The sequence below is a fragment of the Dermacentor silvarum genome, chromosome 5 (assembly GCF_013339745.2).
Source record: "Dermacentor silvarum isolate Dsil-2018 chromosome 5, BIME_Dsil_1.4, whole genome shotgun sequence".
NCBI lineage: Eukaryota > Metazoa > Arthropoda > Arachnida > Ixodida > Ixodidae > Dermacentor > Dermacentor silvarum.
The window spans coordinates 28,782,172-28,802,911 of record NC_051158.1 but is presented as its reverse complement, the minus strand read 5'-3'; the positions used below and the strand labels follow the sequence as shown (position 1 = coordinate 28,802,911).

Below are 20,740 nucleotides of genomic sequence, written 5' to 3'. Positions count from 1 at the left end.
TTTTGGACACGACACGAAGAGGGAAGGGGAATAGCACACACATTTTTTAATGCTTACCCACTGCAAACACCTTTTATGAATAAATATAAGAAGCCAGCAAACAATGACACCAAGGACAGCAGATTTGCCTTGCTGTAATTGGTGTCATTGTTTGTTGGCATCTTATGATACGACTAATAAAAAACAGGCCCCTCAGTTTCTTCTCGTTCATTATATATATATATATATATATATATAGATATATATCTGTGCTTGTGCTCTTTCATCATCACCAAAAGACACTCCCGACAGAAGGATCCGAGACCAATGAGCAAAAATTTTCCACTAACAGCATTTATTTTTCGCAACGCTTGGCGCAACTTTCGTAAAACAAGCCCAAATTTATAAACATTACACAAATTGGCTGTGGCTTAACTCAGTTATGCCTGGGTGTGGGTAGCGAGAGGTACGGTTAATCTTATTGTTTAGCTTGGTTCTCTCTACGGTTACATCTTTATCGTTTAGCTTCATACGTCTGAGTGTTCTGGTTTGGTTGTTACCTCTCCAACTGCGTTGTATTGGTGGCTAGGCGTGCCGCTCTCCGAGCTGCATCACTCTGCCGTCTCTGTTCGATACGCCGAGCACGTTCTTCTTCTGTCCCTGCAGCTCGTTGCCTCCTCTTGGTTTCATTCCGTCGTTGATCCGCAGCCCTGGCACGAGATGCCGAACTAGACGACGAGCCATCCTCATCTGAATGCACTCGCCTGGCCGCTTCGTACTTACGACGCTTCTCGAGGCGTGCGGCTCGTTCTTCCTCCGTCTCCTCGGCTCGCTGCCTCTTCTTGGTTTCGTTCCGACGACGAAGCCTGGCTTCTTTCAGTCTCTCTGACTCACTTTCCATATCTGCCGACGAATCCCGCCGAGCCGCCCCTTCTATATATACGATGCAACGCCGGCTCCTCCTCTGATGTCATGCCAGATGGCGTGGTGAGCGGTGCTGCCAGCTGCGGCGGTTGCTAGGCAACGGCTAAGCTCGCGGTGTGGCTACCAGCCACAGCGAAATGGCGAGAATACGGCCAATGTAGCTCTCGCTACAAAACATTGAGGAGGGTTGGCAGGTATGTACTATGCAAGTTCATATGCAACTTTAATGTCATTAAATGTTTCTTTCCACTTCTTACTGTCTGCAATAAGCTCATGATTACATCATCCTGTGGCCATGTACCAATTTAAATTTATTTATTAGTATACCCTCAAGGCCTCTGGGTTGTTACAGAGGTGGTGGGTATGAAACATTTGTCAACGCAAACCTTATATGAAATAAAAGGGAAAAAAAAGATTGGGCTCCAATCCACTCTGTGAAGGTGGTTGGCCAGCGAAGCTGTGGTATCACCTGATCTGACAGATGTGGTACTTGAGTCTTCTGGCTGCGTTCACCGCTTCACGAAGTTCTGCATTGCCTTGCCGTGCTAGGCGCTTACGCTGAGCCTCTAGGGCACGAACCACTGGGTCCTGCCGATTCCGAGCACGGCGCAGTTGTGCAAGTTGACGTTGCTGTTCCCGCCGCCGCTCATCATATTCACGCTGCTCTTCGGGAGTCCTAACTATGCGTGGCCTTCCCATATCACTATCACAACACAAATGAAATCAGCTGCTAGGCGGGTTCTTCTTTTTGAAAGTGTAGTGACGTCACTCCCTGCTTCGTATGCTACAGTTGCTGCTTCGCGGCATGTGCAGCTATGCAACCATAATCTTTACTGGGAAATGCAAGCGGCGAACCCTACGTGCTTCGCACTGTTCGAATGCACCTTACCATGTATCATGTGGTTTTGACCCCTTTGTTCTTTACTATTGAGACGAACACTGGGGTGTGGCTTGCATGTGTAATTCCAATGGAGATAGCCACTTTTCAGTTCAATTCGTGGAATGGTTTTCCGTAAAATGTTCTGGTCAACGGAAAACCGACGGAGGCTAGTAGTGCTTTCGCACTAAAACCACAATTGCAGCTACTTCAAAAAGTGGTCAGTGATTGCAGACTTGAAAGCAGTCCTGTATTCTGTGAACAATGGAGGGAGGAAGGCGATTCCACTCTCTACTTGTCTCTGGCAAAAAAATTGTAAAAACAGATTTGTTTGGCAGAAAGGAACGGCTACTTTGTTTGGCTGGTCAACACAAGATGAAGAGTGAGTAGGTTGCGTGATGAACTCCTGACGCAGTGCTTGATTATGCAAAAAACTTAGAAAAAAGTGATGGGAAATTCTTCTCACTATCAAGTGCAGGAGTCAAAGAGTCAACTTCATCGATGTGACGCTACAGCGTGATCATAGGTATTAAGAATAAACGAACTGACCGGTTCTGAACGGATTCTAAAACATTAATTAGCGTAGTTTGAGTCGGGTGCCATATCACTGAAGCATATTCAAGCTTTGGACAGATTAATGTTTGACAAAGCATTAATTTAAGGGGTGTGGGTGGATGCCAAAAATTTCGGCGTAGGTAACAAAAAGTGATGCAAGTTATGAGAGTGTCAGGACAAATCGTTGGTTATATGTATGCCAAGGTATATTAATTACCAACTTATTCGAGTTTGGTTCCATTCACACTCAAGTCAAAAAGTTCAGAAGAGTTGGAAGAAAGATTGTCATGCTTTTACACTTGGTTGGGTTAAGGGTCATTAGCCACGTACTACACCAGTTAGATATAGTCAAGATCGGTTTGAAGAAGGTAGTTATAAATTTTATCGGTTATACTACGGTATAGGAGTCATCGGCAAGCAACATTATGGAAGAGCTAGGTTTATCGGGAAGGTCACTGATATAGATTACAATACGACACTCCCTAATGCCAAATTTGAGCGCAGCTCCTTAGGTTGTTTGAATTCGCGATATATTGAGGCAAAGAATTTGAGGGACATGTACGCATGTACAGTTACAGCCTTGATTTGCGTCTGGCTTCCGCGGCGCGCACTCCCGAGTCATCTGCTGGGGCAGATCGTGATCAGCTGCGGCAGACGAAACAATTCCACCGGTTGCGTCGCTCTGAGAAAGAAAGCGTGAACATGGCTACGCGTGGCTCGCGCAGAACGGCATAGAATAAAGAATCAACTTGCAGAGCGCATTCTCTACCAGCGGGCACAGCGGCATCGGCCAATTTCATCGGCTCATTGAAGCGAAGTAGCGCAGCATGGAGGAAGTGTAGCGCAGGCGCAGTGGGTTCTAAGCAGTGTTGCCAACTAGAAATTCAAAAAGAAAACCGCTAGTCGAGACCACGGTTCTTCTTACACCGTGGTCGAGACCACGGTCGACACCCAAGAAAAAATTAGCAGTGGCTTTGCTCGGCTATGTCAGGATATACGTAACGTGAGCTAAGGTTCAGCTGGTTATTCTTAGCTTTCCTGGTTGTCTAGGATTAGCTTGATTATCATATGCTTACTGCTCAGCCTCCCGGCGACGCCGCTTTGCTAGACGTTCCTCCCTTTGCTCCGGTGTCTCCGCAGCGCGTTTAGCCTTCTTGTGTTCGTTCTTTCTACGCTCAACCGCTAATTGCCAGGCAACTACTTCGGGATCCGATGAGTTAAGCTTCTCCCGTCTTCTGCGCCGCTGAGCAGCAATTTCGCTCTCCTTCGCCATGGCTATACCACACCATAGAATAAATACCACACTGGCAAACGCACCGCTATTTGTATACCCTCATTGATACCTCTGCACATGCACAAAATGAGAGGCACTATCAAGCGGCTCCGGCGCAGCGTCAGACTTGGCTACTACGCAACGGAGGCGCACAGCTGGGCACGCGCCGGCGCCAGTGCGTCTCCGCGGCTATGACGTCACTCCTCTGGAATGCGCAGACCGGTGAGGCGCGCGCGGCGGTTCCGGCCAACACTGGTGTTGCTCCGGCGCGCCTGTTGTGCGCCGTATGTGCGCCATGTGACGTCACTGCTCCTCGCGCATGCGCAGCACGGAGTCACGTTAAAAATCGCCGGCGGAGCTGGTGGCTTCAACTTGCCTCTCTCGGCGGCGAAAATTTTCCAAGACTCGCAAGCCAGGGTCGGATTTTCTTCGTTGCTGGGCAGCCAAACGCCTCTGTTCCCGATGGGTCTCTTCGTACCGTTGCCGCGACGGCGCCTCCCTCACTCGACACTGGGGGTTTTCGGATCTTCGCCGTCGCGTAGCCTCGGCTTCCCTTGCTCGGTACTCTGGGTCGGCACGTCGTCGTTGGGCCCATACTCGAACAGTTTCCCGTCGTCTTTCCTGCCGCGCCGCCTCTTCTTCCGGAGAGAGCTGCTTTTTCGTCCTCACCATACTCGTCGCCGAATGTCAGCTAGCGTCGGTGGAGGTCGGCGACTACTACGGCCATAGAATACTACGGCCATACTACGGCTACTACTAACATAAAGCATAGCATAAAGAACCAGCAAGTGGGCCGAACGGCGCTCTCCCGCTGAGGCGCCGCGTGTGGAAAAATTGTGCGAGGGCGCTGCGCGCGAACTGAATTGGGACGGAGACGCGCTCCGCGGCATATTCAACGCACTTTCGCTGCGGGCGCCAAGGCCGTTTGCGCATAGTAGCTCTTAAAATAGTGCTTTATTTCAACTGCAAATTTATCTTTACACCATTTTGCCAAACATATATATTTGAGGCATGGATTATACAACGCGATGTCTTCAATTTTGCTGTCGTTGTCAAGCGCGTCGTCTGCTAGCGAGCGCGCGTTCGCTACGCGGACGCCCAGTTTTTCTCGCAGAACGTCTGCGCAGTACTTTTATTTTTTTTTTACGTTTTAGTTGCTTTGGTGCGCCCATGACTCTTGACGACCGGTACCAAATGTAGTTTTAGCCAGGTGAACTGCTGTTCTTACCACAGTCTATCTTCTAAAAGTAACTGGTTTCTCTGCAACATGAAGCTACGTAAGAAAGTTTTATTATTGATATCGTGTCATTTTACGCGCGCTTCTTGTTGGTGGATATTCATCGGGGACAATGATCGAAGAAAACAATAATATTAGAGTGAAATAAGCCAGGTTTATTACCAGCGTGGCGCGAAGAATGACCAATGTATTTCTATGTAATTAAATCAAAGAGTACATAGACATATATATTCACGATATAAATCCTCATCATCAGCCTATATTTATGTTCACTGCAGGACGAGGGCCTCTCCCTGCGATCTCCAATTACCCCTGTCTTGCGCTACCAGCGTTAGTCCTAACATGTTTCGTTCCATCGCTCTTTGTGCGGTTCTTAACTTGTTCTCGAGCTTCTCTGTTAACCTCCAAGTTTCTGCCCCATATGTTAGTACCGGCAGAATGCAATGATTGTACACTTTTCTTGTCAACGACAGTGGTAATCTCCCAGTCATGATTTGGTAATGCCTGCCGTATGCACTCCAGCCCAATTTTATTCTCCTATAAATTTCTTTCTCATGATCAGGATCCCCTGTGAGTAATTGACCTAGATAAACGTATTCCTTTATAGACTCTATAGGCTGACTGGCGATCCTGAATTCTTGCTCCCTTCCTTGTCAGGCTATTTAACATAATCTTTGTCTTCTGCATATTAATCTTCAACCCCACTCTGTTAAGGTCCTCAATCATTTATATGTAAGGGAAAAATAACAAATATTCCAAATGCACTAATTGAAAAAGTGAGAACTCCCGATAGGGAATAAGCGCACGTGTTTGCAGTAACAAACACACTTATTAGGGCATATACTGCACATAACACTCGCATTCGCAGAAATAATATTTATAGCAGGCAAAATCATCTTTATGTGTATATATATATATATATATATATATATATATATATATATGTCACGGTACAACGCCAAGAGAAGACTCAAAAACGTTCTTCAGGAGCAACGAGACAACCAGTTCAAGCAAAACAGATCAGAGTGACGTCTTCGTCGTCGGCTAAATCCCACCGACCCACTAGACGGAGTCCGTTAATGCCCCCCATCGTCGTTGTCGTCTGCCTAAAACACACGCGTCAATATATATATATATATATATATATATATATATATATATATATATATATATATATATATATATACAGGGTGCCCCAGCTATCACGCAGCACGATTTAAAAAAAAGAGGAACGGCGTTACGCGAAGCCAACCTAGTGCGTATTGTTTCCAGTACAGTGGAGTAGCCACCAGTAATTTTTTTCGTTACTGAGATTTAATTAGCTAATTGTAATTAATTATCTAACTCGAGAAGTAATGTGCTAATTATCAAAGTGTCAATGAGAAAGTTGCACAGCTTTCATGGTGCTCAACACGTGCTTCATAAATGTGTTTTTCCGAGCACGGAAGAAGCCCGCGAATACACGCAGAATTACCGTGCGACGGGCGCTCGAGGCGCTTTGCGTGTATTCGCGGGCTTCTTTCATGCTCGGAAAAACACTTTTATGTAGCACGTGTTGAGCAACAGAAAGCTGTATGGGGAGTTTTTCATGTTGCTCTACAACTTTCTCATTGACACTTTGATAATTAGCACATTACTTCTCGAGTTAGATAATTAATTACAATTAGCTAATTAAATCTCAGTAACGAAAAAAATTACTGGCGGCTACACCACTGTACTGGAAACAATACGTTTGCTCCGCGTAACGCCGTTCCTCTCTCTTTTTAATCGTGCTGCGTGATAGCTGGGACACACTGTATAATATATATATATACAAGAACACCGTCACCAACAAGTAATCTCCCTGGCCGTCGGCTCTCTCGCTTGTATTTTTTCTCTTTTATATTTTTATCTACTTATTTTTCTGCATGTTCAGCTCAAAATGGCAGGCGTGCTCGTCAATCATGTCTGTCAAAGCACGCGTAAGTGCGACCGTGTCAATGACATCTCCACTGACACTGTTGACGGGAATGCGCCGTGCATCACGTAAAAGCGCGTGTAACGGGGACCGTATCAAAGGCCTGTCCACTGCCAATGATGACAGCAACGCGTCACGCAGAACCCCGTTGCCAACAAGTAATTTCTCTGGACACCGGCTCTCTCCCTCATGCTTTTTTTTCTCTCTCTCTTTCCTTTCTCTCTATTTTTTAGTGTTCTTTCACTACCCGAAGATATTAAAAGACTGTTGCGAGAATTTCGTGTATCCCTTGAAAAAGGTCGGTCCACCTACCGAAACTGTTGGGTAAATAAACCTAAGACAACCGCGAAGTTGTGCTTCTCATTTTTCTAAATACACTTGGCCCATTGAAAACTCCAGTTACTATATATATATATATATATATATATATATATATATATATATATATATATATATATATATATCCAAGTGTTATTGATATACTGTACGACGCCGAATAGTCGTTTCGGTTCGAATGTAACGCATAACAGCACTATTGAAGTCTCAAAGGTGAGTGACCGATGCAAGTGAGGACGGTTATTCCGAATGATTGTGCTGCCGGAGAGCCGTGTCTGTTGCGCAGAGGCGCAGTTCCTGAGAGAATTAACGCACGGGTGTTAATAAGTCCTGCTTAACAAGTTCCTATAGCTGGCATTCATTATAAACGCCCCTGTTTGGGGGCAGCCTGTAAACCTGCTCACTTGATTCAGGCAAGGAAAAGCTTTTTTTGACAGTCTCACCATGTTTGCAACGCATTAAAACTGTTTGCCCCATGTGGTACCACACTTATCTTCTTCAACGAACGCAACAGATCTGCACATATCTCTAGTGTACGTGAGACATGCCGTTCCTTTAATTGTTTCATTATGGTCGTTATGATAGTGCACCGGATAACTGAACGCAGCCGTTTATAATATACAACCTGCTGAGTTGAACGATCATACGTTTGGGAACGGCATTAGATTTAGGTATGAAATACAGGATAAGCGTAACATGTTTTTCTCAGAAATCAGACTCGAGAATAATTTATTTTGTTTACACCCCTAGAAAAAAGCAGAATAACGCAGCCACCTGCTTTTTTTTTTTATTTAAACAAGCTCATCGGTTTTACGTAGCAAAACCACGATATGATTATGAGGCACCCGGTTTAGTTTTCACCAGCTGGAGTTCTTTAACGTGCACCTAAATAGAAGTACACGAGTCTTTTTTCCATTTCGTTCCCATCGAATTCCGAGACGTGGATTGAACCCGCGAGCTCCAGTTTAGCAGCGCAACGCCGTATCCACTATATAGCCATTAATTAGGCTACCGCGCAGGCTTTATTTGTTTTCTTTTTTGAAGTATCGACTGGGAAAAAAATTGCACGTACGGCTTACGGCCAAAGATTAACATATACAATGCCAAATATTAGCATAGAGAATGACTAACTAAAACCGTTTTCAGCGGTCGAGGTCCGACCGCAATAAATTACCCCGTACCAATTACTCCACATTCTGTTACACGAGGAAGGCGGAAACTTGAATGGAATGTTGCGCTGCGCAGTTTAATCTTTTTTTTTTATCTATAACAATATTTCCCGTAAATCTGAGTACAAGACGCCGGATGGGGCAGATATGCTTTACTTGTTTGAAGCGGCAAGCAGGAAGGTTACATATGTTTCTTCGTCTGCGTTTCGCAAGACCTACTGATGGAAAACTATACGCGCAGCAATACACACGAGAGATACATGCTGCTTGAATAGCGAGAAAAATATTTGTTCTCCAAAGGGAACCGTACACTAACATAGTAGAATGAAAGCCGACACTGCGGCCGCAATGCACGCGCAATCACCGAGCGGCATTAAAAAATAAAGTAGAGAAAGAGAGGAATTTATTCTTAAGGCAGAAATACATGTCATAGGCAATTATGAACACCGTTTGAGCGGTCGAAGCGCAAATACCAGCGCGCGAAGTAGTACGAATGACCCTGCCGAGCAGTATCGCCAGCAGTTTCCAACGGCGCGATCGACCTTGATGCGGCCCAATCCACTTCGATCGCAGCGCCGCCACAGTATTTTTTTCCACGACGGGCGCCTCACTACAAAGCATGCGCCGACCCCAGCCGCTCGTCCCACTCAACCGTATCCTAGCACACTCTAGTCATGACTGAAGAAATGCTCTTTGCGATGCAGCACAGACCTGCAGCTCTTGGTGGCAGGCGACCTGCCTTGGTTGAAAAACGCCTCTCGCCCCGCACACACCTTTTACGATGGCTGCTGCCTGACACGTCAATTGTCGTTTTGTTGCTGAACAACTGAACAATAGTATGACAAATTACTTGTCACCATGAATCGTAGCGCAGGTCGCCTTTGCAGCACCAGTCGATTAGTGTCTATTTAGAAATCGAAGTAGCAACAGGGTCCTTCAATAGAAAAGTGTTGAAGGACCCCGGTAGCATGAAGGAACATGACAAAAAAGAAAAGCGCGCTAGTCTGTCGACCTTCATCGGCCAGCAGGGGGTATGGTATATAGTAGACAGGAGGAAAGTGATTGAGCAACAAGGGGAAGGAGGGCCTGTTTACGGAGTTTGAATTATTCACAAATTACGTGCAAAGTTCCCCACTCGCCATGCTGTCCTCACGTGGTTTTCTAATACACGCGTAGGTTCAGCCAGGTGTAAAGCAAAAGCCGACCATGTGCGCTTTCGTCTGCTGTACTGGTACACGTTGAAGAAGGTATCTCGTCAAAATGGCGCATTCACTAAGAGCAAATTTCGCTATTTCTACTTTGTTCCTTTTTTTTTTTTTTTTTTTTGAGGGCTTCGCTAAAGCAGTGTTAGAACAGTATACCGACCGGCGAAATTGCCCATCAGGTTTGAACAGCCTGCCGAAACATATCGTAATCTATAAATACGATCTCTCCGAGACGTACGTTTTTCGAAACGCTCGAATTGGTCTGTTGGCGAGTTTTGTTTAGAAGGGTAGCGTTTTAGGGCCGCCAACTTCCATATCTTTGTAAATCGTCCCTTAGGTTCGTTTATATTCTCAAATCAAATCGTAGGGCGTGTGCGATGCCCACTTCAGCAGTGGATTAGGGAGCCATCTCAATCACAATAAATCACCAAAAAATTAACCTACCATGCACCCCCGTACATATGGTAAACCAGCGAAGCTGTAATGTGCGGCCCCGGTGTTTATCACTGGGTTAATGCCGACGGTTCATTAATGTATATAGCTACGCCACTACCTTGTGCTGCTCTGCTCTGCCTCGCGGGCCCGAACCGCGGGATCCTCGGCCCGAAGTCCCCGCCGGCGATCTGGCCGGGCCGCGGGGCGGGCGTCGTAACGTCGCCGCCTCAGCTCCGCTTCGCGAACTAGCTCGGCCGCGCGAGCTGCCGGATCGGCCCGATATTGCCGCTTGCGCTCCGCATCGCGGGCCCGATCTTCGGCCGAGGCGTTGGCGCGACGCCGACGAGATCTCTCCCGCTCCTGCTCTCGGCGATGTTGTTCGTAGGCCAGCTGCTCCTCGGGAGAACGAACGAGCCGTGGTCGCCCTGGCCGCCCCATAGCCAAGTCGGAGAGAGACTGCCGCGCGCGCGTGCTCTGCTGCGAGAGACGAACGACGTCACTATCGGCGTAGCCAATGGCGCGCCACACCTTTGCTGCGAGGGAGAAACGACGTCACTATCGGCGAAGCCAATGGCGCGCCACACCTTCCGCCGGAGGGTTTCTGCGGTCGGACCGCGAACGTATCGCGTGGGCATATACAGCTTGGCTGTAAAATATGTTTTATATCCACTACGTAAAACACAGATGAAAAAAAAAACGGCCATTGACAGAATAGTATGAATTTATTTTCGTCTATAATGAAATAAACGGCATAAATTATCAATATTAATAAGTGCAGAAACGTATTGCCAGGGTCCTTCAATATTGGTCGATTATCCGCTCGCCCAGCCAGCCCGGTGCCTGAATGCCTGCCGGACAGTTCGTTTGTATCGGGCGAAGTTCCGCGCACCTGTCCGAGCTTTGCCGGGATCGTGTTCATTTTTCCTACTCCGGCAGCTCGCGTTTTTATTTTTTATTTTTCTTACAGCGAAGCTGTATATGCCCACGCGAAACATTCCTGGTCCGACCACACAAACCCTCCGGCGGAAATAAACCTATATATATCGAAAACTCGCGTCTTGTTAATATTAGAGTGTACTAGAATACGGTTGAGTGGCACGAGCGGCTGGGGCAGCGCATGCTTTGCAGTGAGACACTCGACGTGGACAAATACTGTGGCGGCGCTGCGATCGAAGTGGATTGGGCCGCATCAAGGTCGCGCCGTTGGAAACTGCTGGCGATACTGCTCGGCAGGTTCACTCGTTCTATACCGCTCAAATGGTGTTCATAATTGCATATGATATGTATTTATGCCTTAAGAATAAACTCCTTTCTTTTCCTTCTTTATTTTTTTTATTGCCGCTCGGTGATTGCGCGTGCATTGCGGCCGCAGTGTCGGCTTTCAGTTCTACTGTGTTATTGTACGGTTCCCTTTGGAGAACAAATGTTTTTCTCGTTCTTCAAGCAACATGTATCTCTCGTGAGTATTAATTGTTGCGCATATAGTTTTCCATCAGTAGGTCTTGCGAAACCAGTAGCGCACCCAGGATCTCTGTCAGGGGTAGGGGGGGGGGGGGTTGAATTTTTGTGGTGGGGGAGGGGGGGGGGGCGCAAGCACTTTGCATAATATGCAATTTCCTTGCTTTAGCCAGATGAGTCCAACAGCAAATAAAAAGCCTAATAATTATAATAATATAATGACACCAAGGATGATGACTATGTTTATTTCTTCATTGTTTTACTGAAGCTAAACCGTGCAGATGCAGCCGCTTGGCGCCAGCTCCAAACTAATACGTTCCTCAGCCTTGCTCGCCGCCACACTTTTTACCCTTGCCAGTACCCCGACAAATGTACTTTCTGTGGTGGTCACCCAAACCTCTACCATTCTACGTGGGAATGCTCCAAACCACCCGGCTTACCTAGAATACCCAACCCCTCCCCATCCCAGTGGGAAGCCGCTCTTTCCAGCACAGCCTTCGACGACCAGCGATGCCTGATCGACCGGGCCAGCCGGATAGCAGCAGCAAATGGGGTCCTGGACTGAGGGCTCCACCCTCTGGGACTTCGTCTTAAAACATAAAATAAAGTTTGCTACTACTACTACTTGTTTTACTCAAAGTAATTTAGGAATGAATGAATATAAATACAACACAGTGATAGAGTGTTTTTGTTAATCAGGAAAATTCGACCTCAAGTCACACCTCCTGAATTGTAATGACAACGTGAACAAAGCGCTGAAGGTATACGTTGGACTGGTGAGGCGGGTTGGCTGGGGGGGGGGGGGGTATACAACACCGGAACCCCCCCCCCCCCCCCCCCCCCTTGTCGGTGCGCCGCTGTGCGAAACGCAGACGAAGAAACAAATGTAACCTTCCGGCTTGCCGCGTCAAACAAGTAAAGCATATCTGCCCCATCCATACTCAGATTTAAGGGAAGCATTGTTATAGATAAAAAAAGAGTAAACTGCAGCGCAACATTCCATTCAAGTTTCCGCCTTCCTCGCGTAACAGAATGCGGAGTAATTGGTACGGGGTCATTTATTGCGGTAGGGCCTCGAGCGCCGCAAATGGTTTTTGTTAGTCATTCTATATGCTAATCTTTGGCCGTAAGCCGTACGTGGAATTTTTTTTCCAGTGGATACTTCAAAAAAGAAAAGAAATACTTGAAAAAAGATAAGAGAGAAAGCCTGTGGGACCTAATTAATGCTATATAGTGGATACGGCGTTGCGCTGCTGAACTGGAGCTCGCGGGTTTCGCGGAATTAGATGGGAACGAAATGGAAAAAGACTCGTGTACTTGTATTTAGGTGCACGTTAGAGAACCCCAGGTGGTGAAAACTAAACCGGGTGCCTCATAATCATATCGTGGTTTTGCCACGCGTAAAACCAAAGAATTTGTTTAAATTTTAAAAAAAGAAGAAAAAAAGCAGGTGGTTGCGTTATTCGGCTTTTTTCTAGGGGTTGTTGTGTCTGCCGGTCCTTCGGGACAAAGCGTCTCCCCTTTGGTGCGGTTCCGTGAATTACCAGCGCCGCCCGAACCACGACGAGGCCCAGCGCCGACTGCGACGCGCCATCGAGGCAGCCCTCGCCCTCCCTGGTTCCGCGAACTGACCGCTATGAAGAGGCGAATCTTGAAAGGGGCCAGTGTCTGGCAATCCCGGGGGAACGACATCAACGTTCGCTTCCCAAGGTGTCAACCGCTGCCTGTGTTCGGGGGCGACCTAGCAAGATTGGAGGCGGAGCCCGGCGGGAAACGACGACACATCACGTGCGGGATATAGCCACCTGATCAAAGACTGTCAATGGCTAAAAGAACTAAAGTGTATTGCCTCGTCGAGTGAAAGAGGGAAACGGAAGGGATAAAACAGGGGACTTGAGTGTTGTGGAGACGCTTGACGCTTGACCATGCAGAGACGCTCGACCATGTGGAACGCTCGGAGATGTAAACGCTACTACATGCAAAGATGTTAGCACGTAGACGGCTCCAATATCATGGAGCCCTTCTTGTAAAATACCATATGTACATTTGTATATAAAACAGTTTTCTAATCTCCCTGGATATCTCCTCCTCTCGGCACCTGGCACGGCACCATCCATGGAATCTTCGTGGCCGCTCGGACCTCGACATTCGCAACAGGGTGTAAGCAAAATAAATTATTCTCGAGTCTGATTTCCGAGAAAAACATGTTACGCTTATCCTATATTTCATACGTAAATGTAATGCCGTTCCCAAATGTAGGACCGCTCAACTCAGCAACTTGTATATTATAAACGGCTGCTTTCAGTTATCCGGTGCACTATCATAACGACCATAACGAAACAATTTAAGGAACGGCATGTCTCACATACACGTAGAGATATGTGCAGATCTGTTGCGTTCGTTGAAGAAGATAAGTGTGGTACCAGATGGGGCACCTAGTTTTAATGGGTTGCAAACATGGTGAGACTGGCAAAAAACGTTTTCCTTGTCTAAATCAAGTTAGCAGATTTACGGGTTGCCCCAAAACGGGGCATTTGTATTGAATGACAGCTATGAACTTGTTAAGTAGGACTTATTAACACCCGTGCGTTAATTCTCTCAGGAACTGCGGCTCTGCGCAACAGCCACGACTCTCCGGCAGCACAATCATTCGGAATAACAGTCCGCACTTTCCATCGGTCACTCATCCTTTGAGACTGCAATAGTACTGTTATGCGTTACATTCGAACGGAAACGACTATTCGGCGTCGCACAGTATATATCAATAACACTTCCATATATACAGGGTGTCCCAGCTAAAAGTAGCCAATGTTTTAAAAACGACGGAGCGTGCTAGGAGGCTCAAACCAACTCATTGGTGTTGAGGATCCCGTGTCCTAGTCTGACGTATTTTTTTTCGTTTTGCAGTCAATTAATTAGAATAAACTAATTGCCTAATTTTTAAATATTGGGTTCACCAAGAAAGTGTCAATACGAAAGTTGTAGATGACATTTAAAAATGGCCGACTGAAGTGTTTTCAACTAGGTACCGTTGATGGAGCTTCTTGTAATTGCCTTTAAAGAAAGCCCGCGAAATACAAAAAGAACCACGTGATCGCGCCACTATTTCAGCGCCCCCAGACGACCCATCAGTAAAGGCCATTGTTTGCATGCCTTTTTTTTCGAGACTCACTCGTGTGCCCTGCAAGTTGTGCCCTGTCGCGGTCGGGCGCACAGAGCAAGCGGCGGTGATGAAGGTGTGTCGCGCTTCGGCGTGACGCGGCATAAACATATCATTGATCACTCCACTTGTGGAATGAAGCCCGAACGCACAAGGCAAGGTAGAAAAAAAAAAAAGAAGCTCGGGCTTGAGTAAATGTTAACCGCATAACTGTTTAATCGGGAAGCGAAATGCAATTGTCATGTTCTTCTTTTCGTTCGCGATCATATCTTAATAGCGAGAGTTGCTGGCGCGTACCTTGCGACCAGCTGAAACGCCAAGCCCGTCCCGGAACCGCTGTACAGATCTGCGGATTTCGTTTCTTGATCGATCGTCTGAGGAGCGCTGAAATAGTGGCGCTATCACGTGGTTGTCTTTGTATTTCGCGGGCTTTCTTTAAAGGCAATTACAAGAGGAGCATTAATGGTACTTAGTTGCAAACACTTCAGTCGGCCATTTTGATCTAGAAATGTGATCTAGAACTTTAGTATTGGCACTTTCTTGGTTAATGAAATGGAAATGGAAAAACTTTACTGAGGTCCTTCGGAACGTGCACTAGCACGTGGCGGGCCGCTCCCACGTCGGGACAGAAAGGCCTAGCTAGCCTCTCCGCCACGTCGCGGGCCCGTTGGACTACCCATAGTTGTGCTTCAAAAACCGCACTGCGTACGTAGAGCAGCCTCCCACTTGGACGACGTAACGTCTTCGTCACTCCGTAAGGCGGGGCACCGCCAGAGCATGTGATCTAAGTTTGCAAAGTCTGATCTTGGTGAAGCCAATATTTAAAAAGTTAGGCAATTATAGGTTATAACAAATAATTGACTTTGCAAAACGAAAAAAAAAATGCCTTAGACTATAGGACACGCGATCCTAACACCACTGAGTTGGTTTGATTCTCCTATCACACTCGTTGGCTACTTTTAGCTGGGACACCCTGTATATATATATATATATATATATATATATATATATATATATATATATATATAAAGATGGCTTTGCCTGCTATGCATATTATTTCTCCGAATGCGAGTTTTATGTGAAGTATTCACTAATAAAAATAAAGTGTGTTTCAATTAGTGCATTTAGAATATTTGTTTCCCTTACACACACACACACACACACACACACGTGTGTGTGTGTGTGTGTGTGTGTGTGTGTGTGTGTGTGTGTGTGCCCTTTGCTTTAATTACATAGATATACATAGGTTATTCTTCGCGCCACGCAGTTAATACACCTGGTTTATTTCACTCTCATATTGTTTCCCCCGATCATTGTCCCTGATCAACAATCCACTAACAACAAGCGCGCGCAAAATGACACGACATGAATAATAAAATGTTCTTACGTAGCTTCATGTTGCAGAGATACGAGTATACTTTTAGAAGACAGTGGTAAAAACAGCAGTTCGCCTGGCTAAAACTACATTTGGTACCGGCTGTCAAGAGCCATGGGCGTACCAAAGCAACTAAAACATGGGGAAAAAATGTACTGCATAGACGTTCAGCGAGAAAAACTGGGCGTCCGCCAGCGTCCGCGTAGCGAACTCGCGCTCGCTAGCAGACGACAGCAAAATTGAAGACGTCGCGTTGTATAATTCATGCCTCAAATATATTCTCGTGACGTGTATAGTTTTTTTTTTTGTGATTAAACTTCCTTTCAAATCATGTGTTTGTCGTCTAAGACCATGGTCTAGAGTGTGCATATATACATATACCATGCGCAATGGGCGCAGTAGTATATAAAGAAAATGCATTTATCAACATTTCCTACAACATCACTTCGTGATATGGCAGCATATATATATATATATATATATATATATATATATATATATATATATATATATGGATGACACGAACACTGAGCAACCATAAACATGTGTAGTGCATAATAAAAAAAAAGGTTAATCAGATGTCCAAAAAGGGAGCAATAATAAACTCAAAACTTCTAGAACGCTCCGTCAAGAAAAAAACTCCTGTGGGAGTTTCTGCGTAATAAGTATGCGTAAGCATTGCGCCACTTGCTCCAATCTCCACACAGCGCGGTGCCATTATCAATCTTATGAAGCTTGCAATCCGACCAGTACAAACCCTTAACAACCCTCATCGGTCGTTGTCAACCTCATCAAACATGATCCGACCCTTATCAATTCTTATCGGTTATAGAGTTACTGTATATATAAACTCTAGCGTGCTCCTCCGTACTTCCCCCGGCGCGCGATTCTCTTCTCCACTTCCAGGCGCCTTCCTCCTCTCCGGCGCTCACATAATCTCGGCGATTTCAGACACGGGGAATGTATAGGCATGCGTGTAAAAATAGAGATGCGCAAGTGAACTACAATCATTGGTTGATTTTCATAACCAGCTATAGTGATTAAAATTACAGAAAAAACAAAAAAAGATCCTGCGCTTGTGTAGTTCAAATCCAGCCTTAATGCACCTCGACTAACGTGAAACCTGGGGATCGAAGTGCAAAGCAGTGATGCGCTGCTGTTTCCCTTATGTTAGTCTTGTGCTATTCCTCTGATTTTACTGTGCTATTATGATGAGTTTATGATGATTTCTTGTATTATCGCATTAATCTTTTGTTATGGTTATGCCTATTTCTATTCTGCAGTCGCCGACCGATTTTCCGGACTTCGCGGGTACCGAAAAATAGCCCGAAAAATCGGACAGTCCGGAAAAGTCGTTCACGCTAAAAAAAAAAAAAAAAAATGAAATTTATTAGGTTTAGAGTGACATTAAAAAAAAAAGTTGCAGTGGCTTAGCTCGGCTATGCCAGGATATACGTAGCGTTAGCAAAGGTTCAGCTGATTATTCTTAGCTTTCCTGGTTGTCTAGATTGTCAAGGATTAGCTTGATTGTCATGCTTACTGCTGCTCCAATGATACACGGGCACGTCGCTCAGCCTCCTGGCGACGCCGCTTTGCTCGACGTTCGTCCCTTTGCTCCAGTGTCTCCGCAGCACGTTTAGCCTTCTTCTGTTCATTCCTCCTACGCTCAACCGCTAATTGCCAGGCAACTACTTCGGGATCCGATGAGTCAAGCTTCTCCGCTCTTCTGCGCCGCTGAGCAGCATTTGCGCTCTCCTTCTCCATGGCTATACCACACTGGCAAACGCCAGTCAGAAGCGCAGCGGCTCCAGCGCAGTGTCAGACGGCGTCTGCACAGCGAGCGCGCGCCGGCGCCAGTGCGTATACCAAGGCTACGACGTCACTCCTCTGGAATGCGCAGACCGGCGGCGGTGAGTCGCGCGCGCTCCGGTGGCTCCGGTCCGCAAGCCGTGTGACATCACTGATCCTTGCACATGCGCAGCACGGCTCTTGATGTGCCGCGTGAAACGGGCTTGGCTAGGCCAGTGTAGCTAACGCTACAAAAAAGCTCTAATAATGCCCTGCCTCATACTATGCTTGGAGGCGATCAGATTTGCTTGGGTCAGCGCGAGACTGACAACGTCTCCGAATAGGACCGACAAGAGCGTCACCGCACAAACACACGAAGATGCGACATCTCTGAGGCGCACACGCCACATGCAAAATAGCAACCGAAGCTAGTATAAAAAAAAACAAAAAAAAACACGGATCTTGCAAAGTGGTTATGACGATAGTGCTGACCGAAAAGAGAAAGGTGCTGTCCCCTGGAATGTCCGGTCACCAAAGGAAGAGCGGGCATGGCCTCCGAGACCGAAAAAATGACGAGCGCTTCCCAATCTTGGAGGCTATAGTGCGGGTCACTGGAAGCCAAGCCTGGGCAAGCCAGTGAAACATCCAACATGGCGGCTTGTGACGGGTAGCGTCTGCGTGTCTGATAGTATCGCTTGCCTCTGATTGTATCTTTGAAGTGCGCGTTATAATACCGTTCTGAGCAGTGTAGGCCAAGCCAGAATGAGGAACTTGTTGTTGTCGTCTAGTCAGAAAAAACGAAATGCTGAAGTAAATTTCTAGCTTGGCGATTGGTCACATTTATTGGTACAAATGCGGCGCTCCAGCCCATTGCATTAAATACGTAGATGCATTTCTTTCCATGCATAACACAATACTGCAGTGGTTTTATACGGTATATGGAAACGTGTTTACGTGAAATTTAGTAATTTCTTATGTTTCAATTTCGAGAAATCTAGCTATTATGTTTATTGCTGCCTCAGTTACGGTATTTAAGTTGTTACGAGACGAATTGTGTTGGTAAGTGCACATGGTTCACTGTTTGGTTCCAATAAAATAAAGCAATACGTCTTGGGCTACATTCAAGAATATATTTAAAATACAAGAAACGCTCTCATAACTTTAGTCAGCAGATGCACCAACATAAATAGCCTAGCGCGCCAGCAACGTCTCAACGTTGGTCCACCACATCATAACATTATTCACAGCACACGCCTCCGCTTCAGGTGATTCCTCTTCTCCCTGTTGCTTTCGCGCCCCATGTTCTTGTCCTTGACAAGAAAGTAAAGGAGCATAATTGAATAGAATTTCACAACATCTTTTGTTAGCTCTTTCTTGTGCCGCTCACAGCCGATATTTGGAGGATTCAGCTGCAGAAAGGATGCAAAGTCGGCGATACTGTTCCTTCGTAACTCATATTTAAACTGAAGCACAGCTTGAAGGCGTTTTCGAGCGATGCTACCAGTTTTTTAGTGCTTCAGAAGGGAGCAACAGCCCTGACCTACTCATTCTGTTGAATTCAGTAATGTCCCTGAGCAATCGCAGCACTTGGTTCTTTGCAGGAACTTTCTTGCTACATAGCCTGCTATATAGAATATAAGCATCGAGTCACTTTTCTTTTCCCTGTAGCAGCGCAGCGCTGCTCGATGTCGCAGGCGCTGAGCACCTCATGTGCGGCTTGCAAATTTCCAATGTCGAGGAGCTCATCGACGTACGCTTTTCGGTGTACGGCTTGCTCATAAACTTCGCCGATACTGAGCAAGCTACTGAGCAGCCCGGGGCGAACATTTCCGCTGTCAGACAGCGGAACAATTCCGCTGTCTTTCTCACAAATTTAGAGCCCGACTTGCAGTTTGGAGCGAAGCAGTGGGTCTCCTTGGTGGTCTTCTTTGGTGGAGCAACGCCGCCGCTAATCTCGCCGGTCATCTTTCCTACCTGGAACATTCCACATCGCTTAGGAACTTACAAACAGTACGAGAGATGCGGAGCTCTTCACCTTTGAAACTGACACGAACAGATGACATACAACTATTCCAATACGGGCTTTATTTTTTTTGCTCGCCGCCAGTCCGCCAGCCCCCTGTAGCAGACGACGCGCGCCGCTGAACCTTTCTACTGTCCGCAGCGCCAATTTTGCGTCATGATGCGGAGAAGCGGTGAACTACGCTCCAGAAGCGGCGGTCGGCACACCTACCCATCTAGCCACCGTAGCGTCGCTCGGAACGAGCAATTATTAGTCCGGAAAATCGAACTTTGAGGTTTGAATTCGTCCGAAAAATCGGTCGCGAAAATGAATTAGCTCTATGGGAGCCCTGATGGTGCACTTTTGAAGTCCAGAATATCCAGCAAGTCCGAATTCTTGGGAGTCCGAAAAATCCGTCGGCGACTGTGGTATCATTTAGTTCTTGTGTATTTTTTATACTAGTATTGTGCATCTGAGGGTAAACATGCCTGCGCTGGCGAGCGGCAGCAGTCTGAGCTTTGACGAGGCTTGGGTTTGCTTGTCTTTGCTGGCGTGCAGCTGCTGCGCGCTGGGCCTTTATCTGAGGATTGAGTTGCCTGCGTTGGCGAGCGGCTGCGGTCTGCGCTTTCACGAGGCCAGGGTTAGCTTGCCTGCGCTGTCGAGCGGCTGCTGCTTCCCGGACCCTGACTTGTGGATTCGCCTGCCTGCGCTGGCGAGCGGCTGCTGCTTCCCGGGCTTTGACTTCTGGATTCACGTGTCTTTGCTGTCGAGCTACTGCTGCGCGGTGGGCCTTAACTTCTGGATTTGCCCTGCGCCGGCGCTGTCTTTCGCGGGCGAGAGCGCGTTGTCGCTCGATGCGCGCCTGCAGCTCGGCGTCCATGGCGCACAGGAAGTTCCGGAGCGCGCCAACTGCTTATAAAGCCCTGTTCCTTCTCTCGTGCCACACGGCGCGCGCTGATCGGGTGCTGGAGTAGCGCTGGAGTGAGGAGGAATCGAGCGCTTGTGGGGTG

General features: G+C 46.9%; 1 protein-coding gene across 8 annotated transcripts in view; it reads right to left on the bottom strand.

Annotated features, from left to right (window-relative positions):
- The window catches only part of LOC119454029 (uncharacterized), a 33,964-nt gene extending 13,224 nt beyond the window's left edge, over nt 1–20,740 (bottom strand). Inside the window, exon 1 of one of the 8 annotated variants that reach the window (XR_007467017.1) lies at nt 1,373–3,402. Coding sequence is in view for 7 of the 8 variants with exons in the window: in XM_049667622.1 (XP_049523579.1) it covers nt 20,215–20,610 (396 nt within the window). In the remaining variant the exon portion in view is untranslated. The other 7 variants (XM_049667622.1, XM_049667626.1, XM_037716044.2 and 4 more) reach the window with 7 other exon arrangements.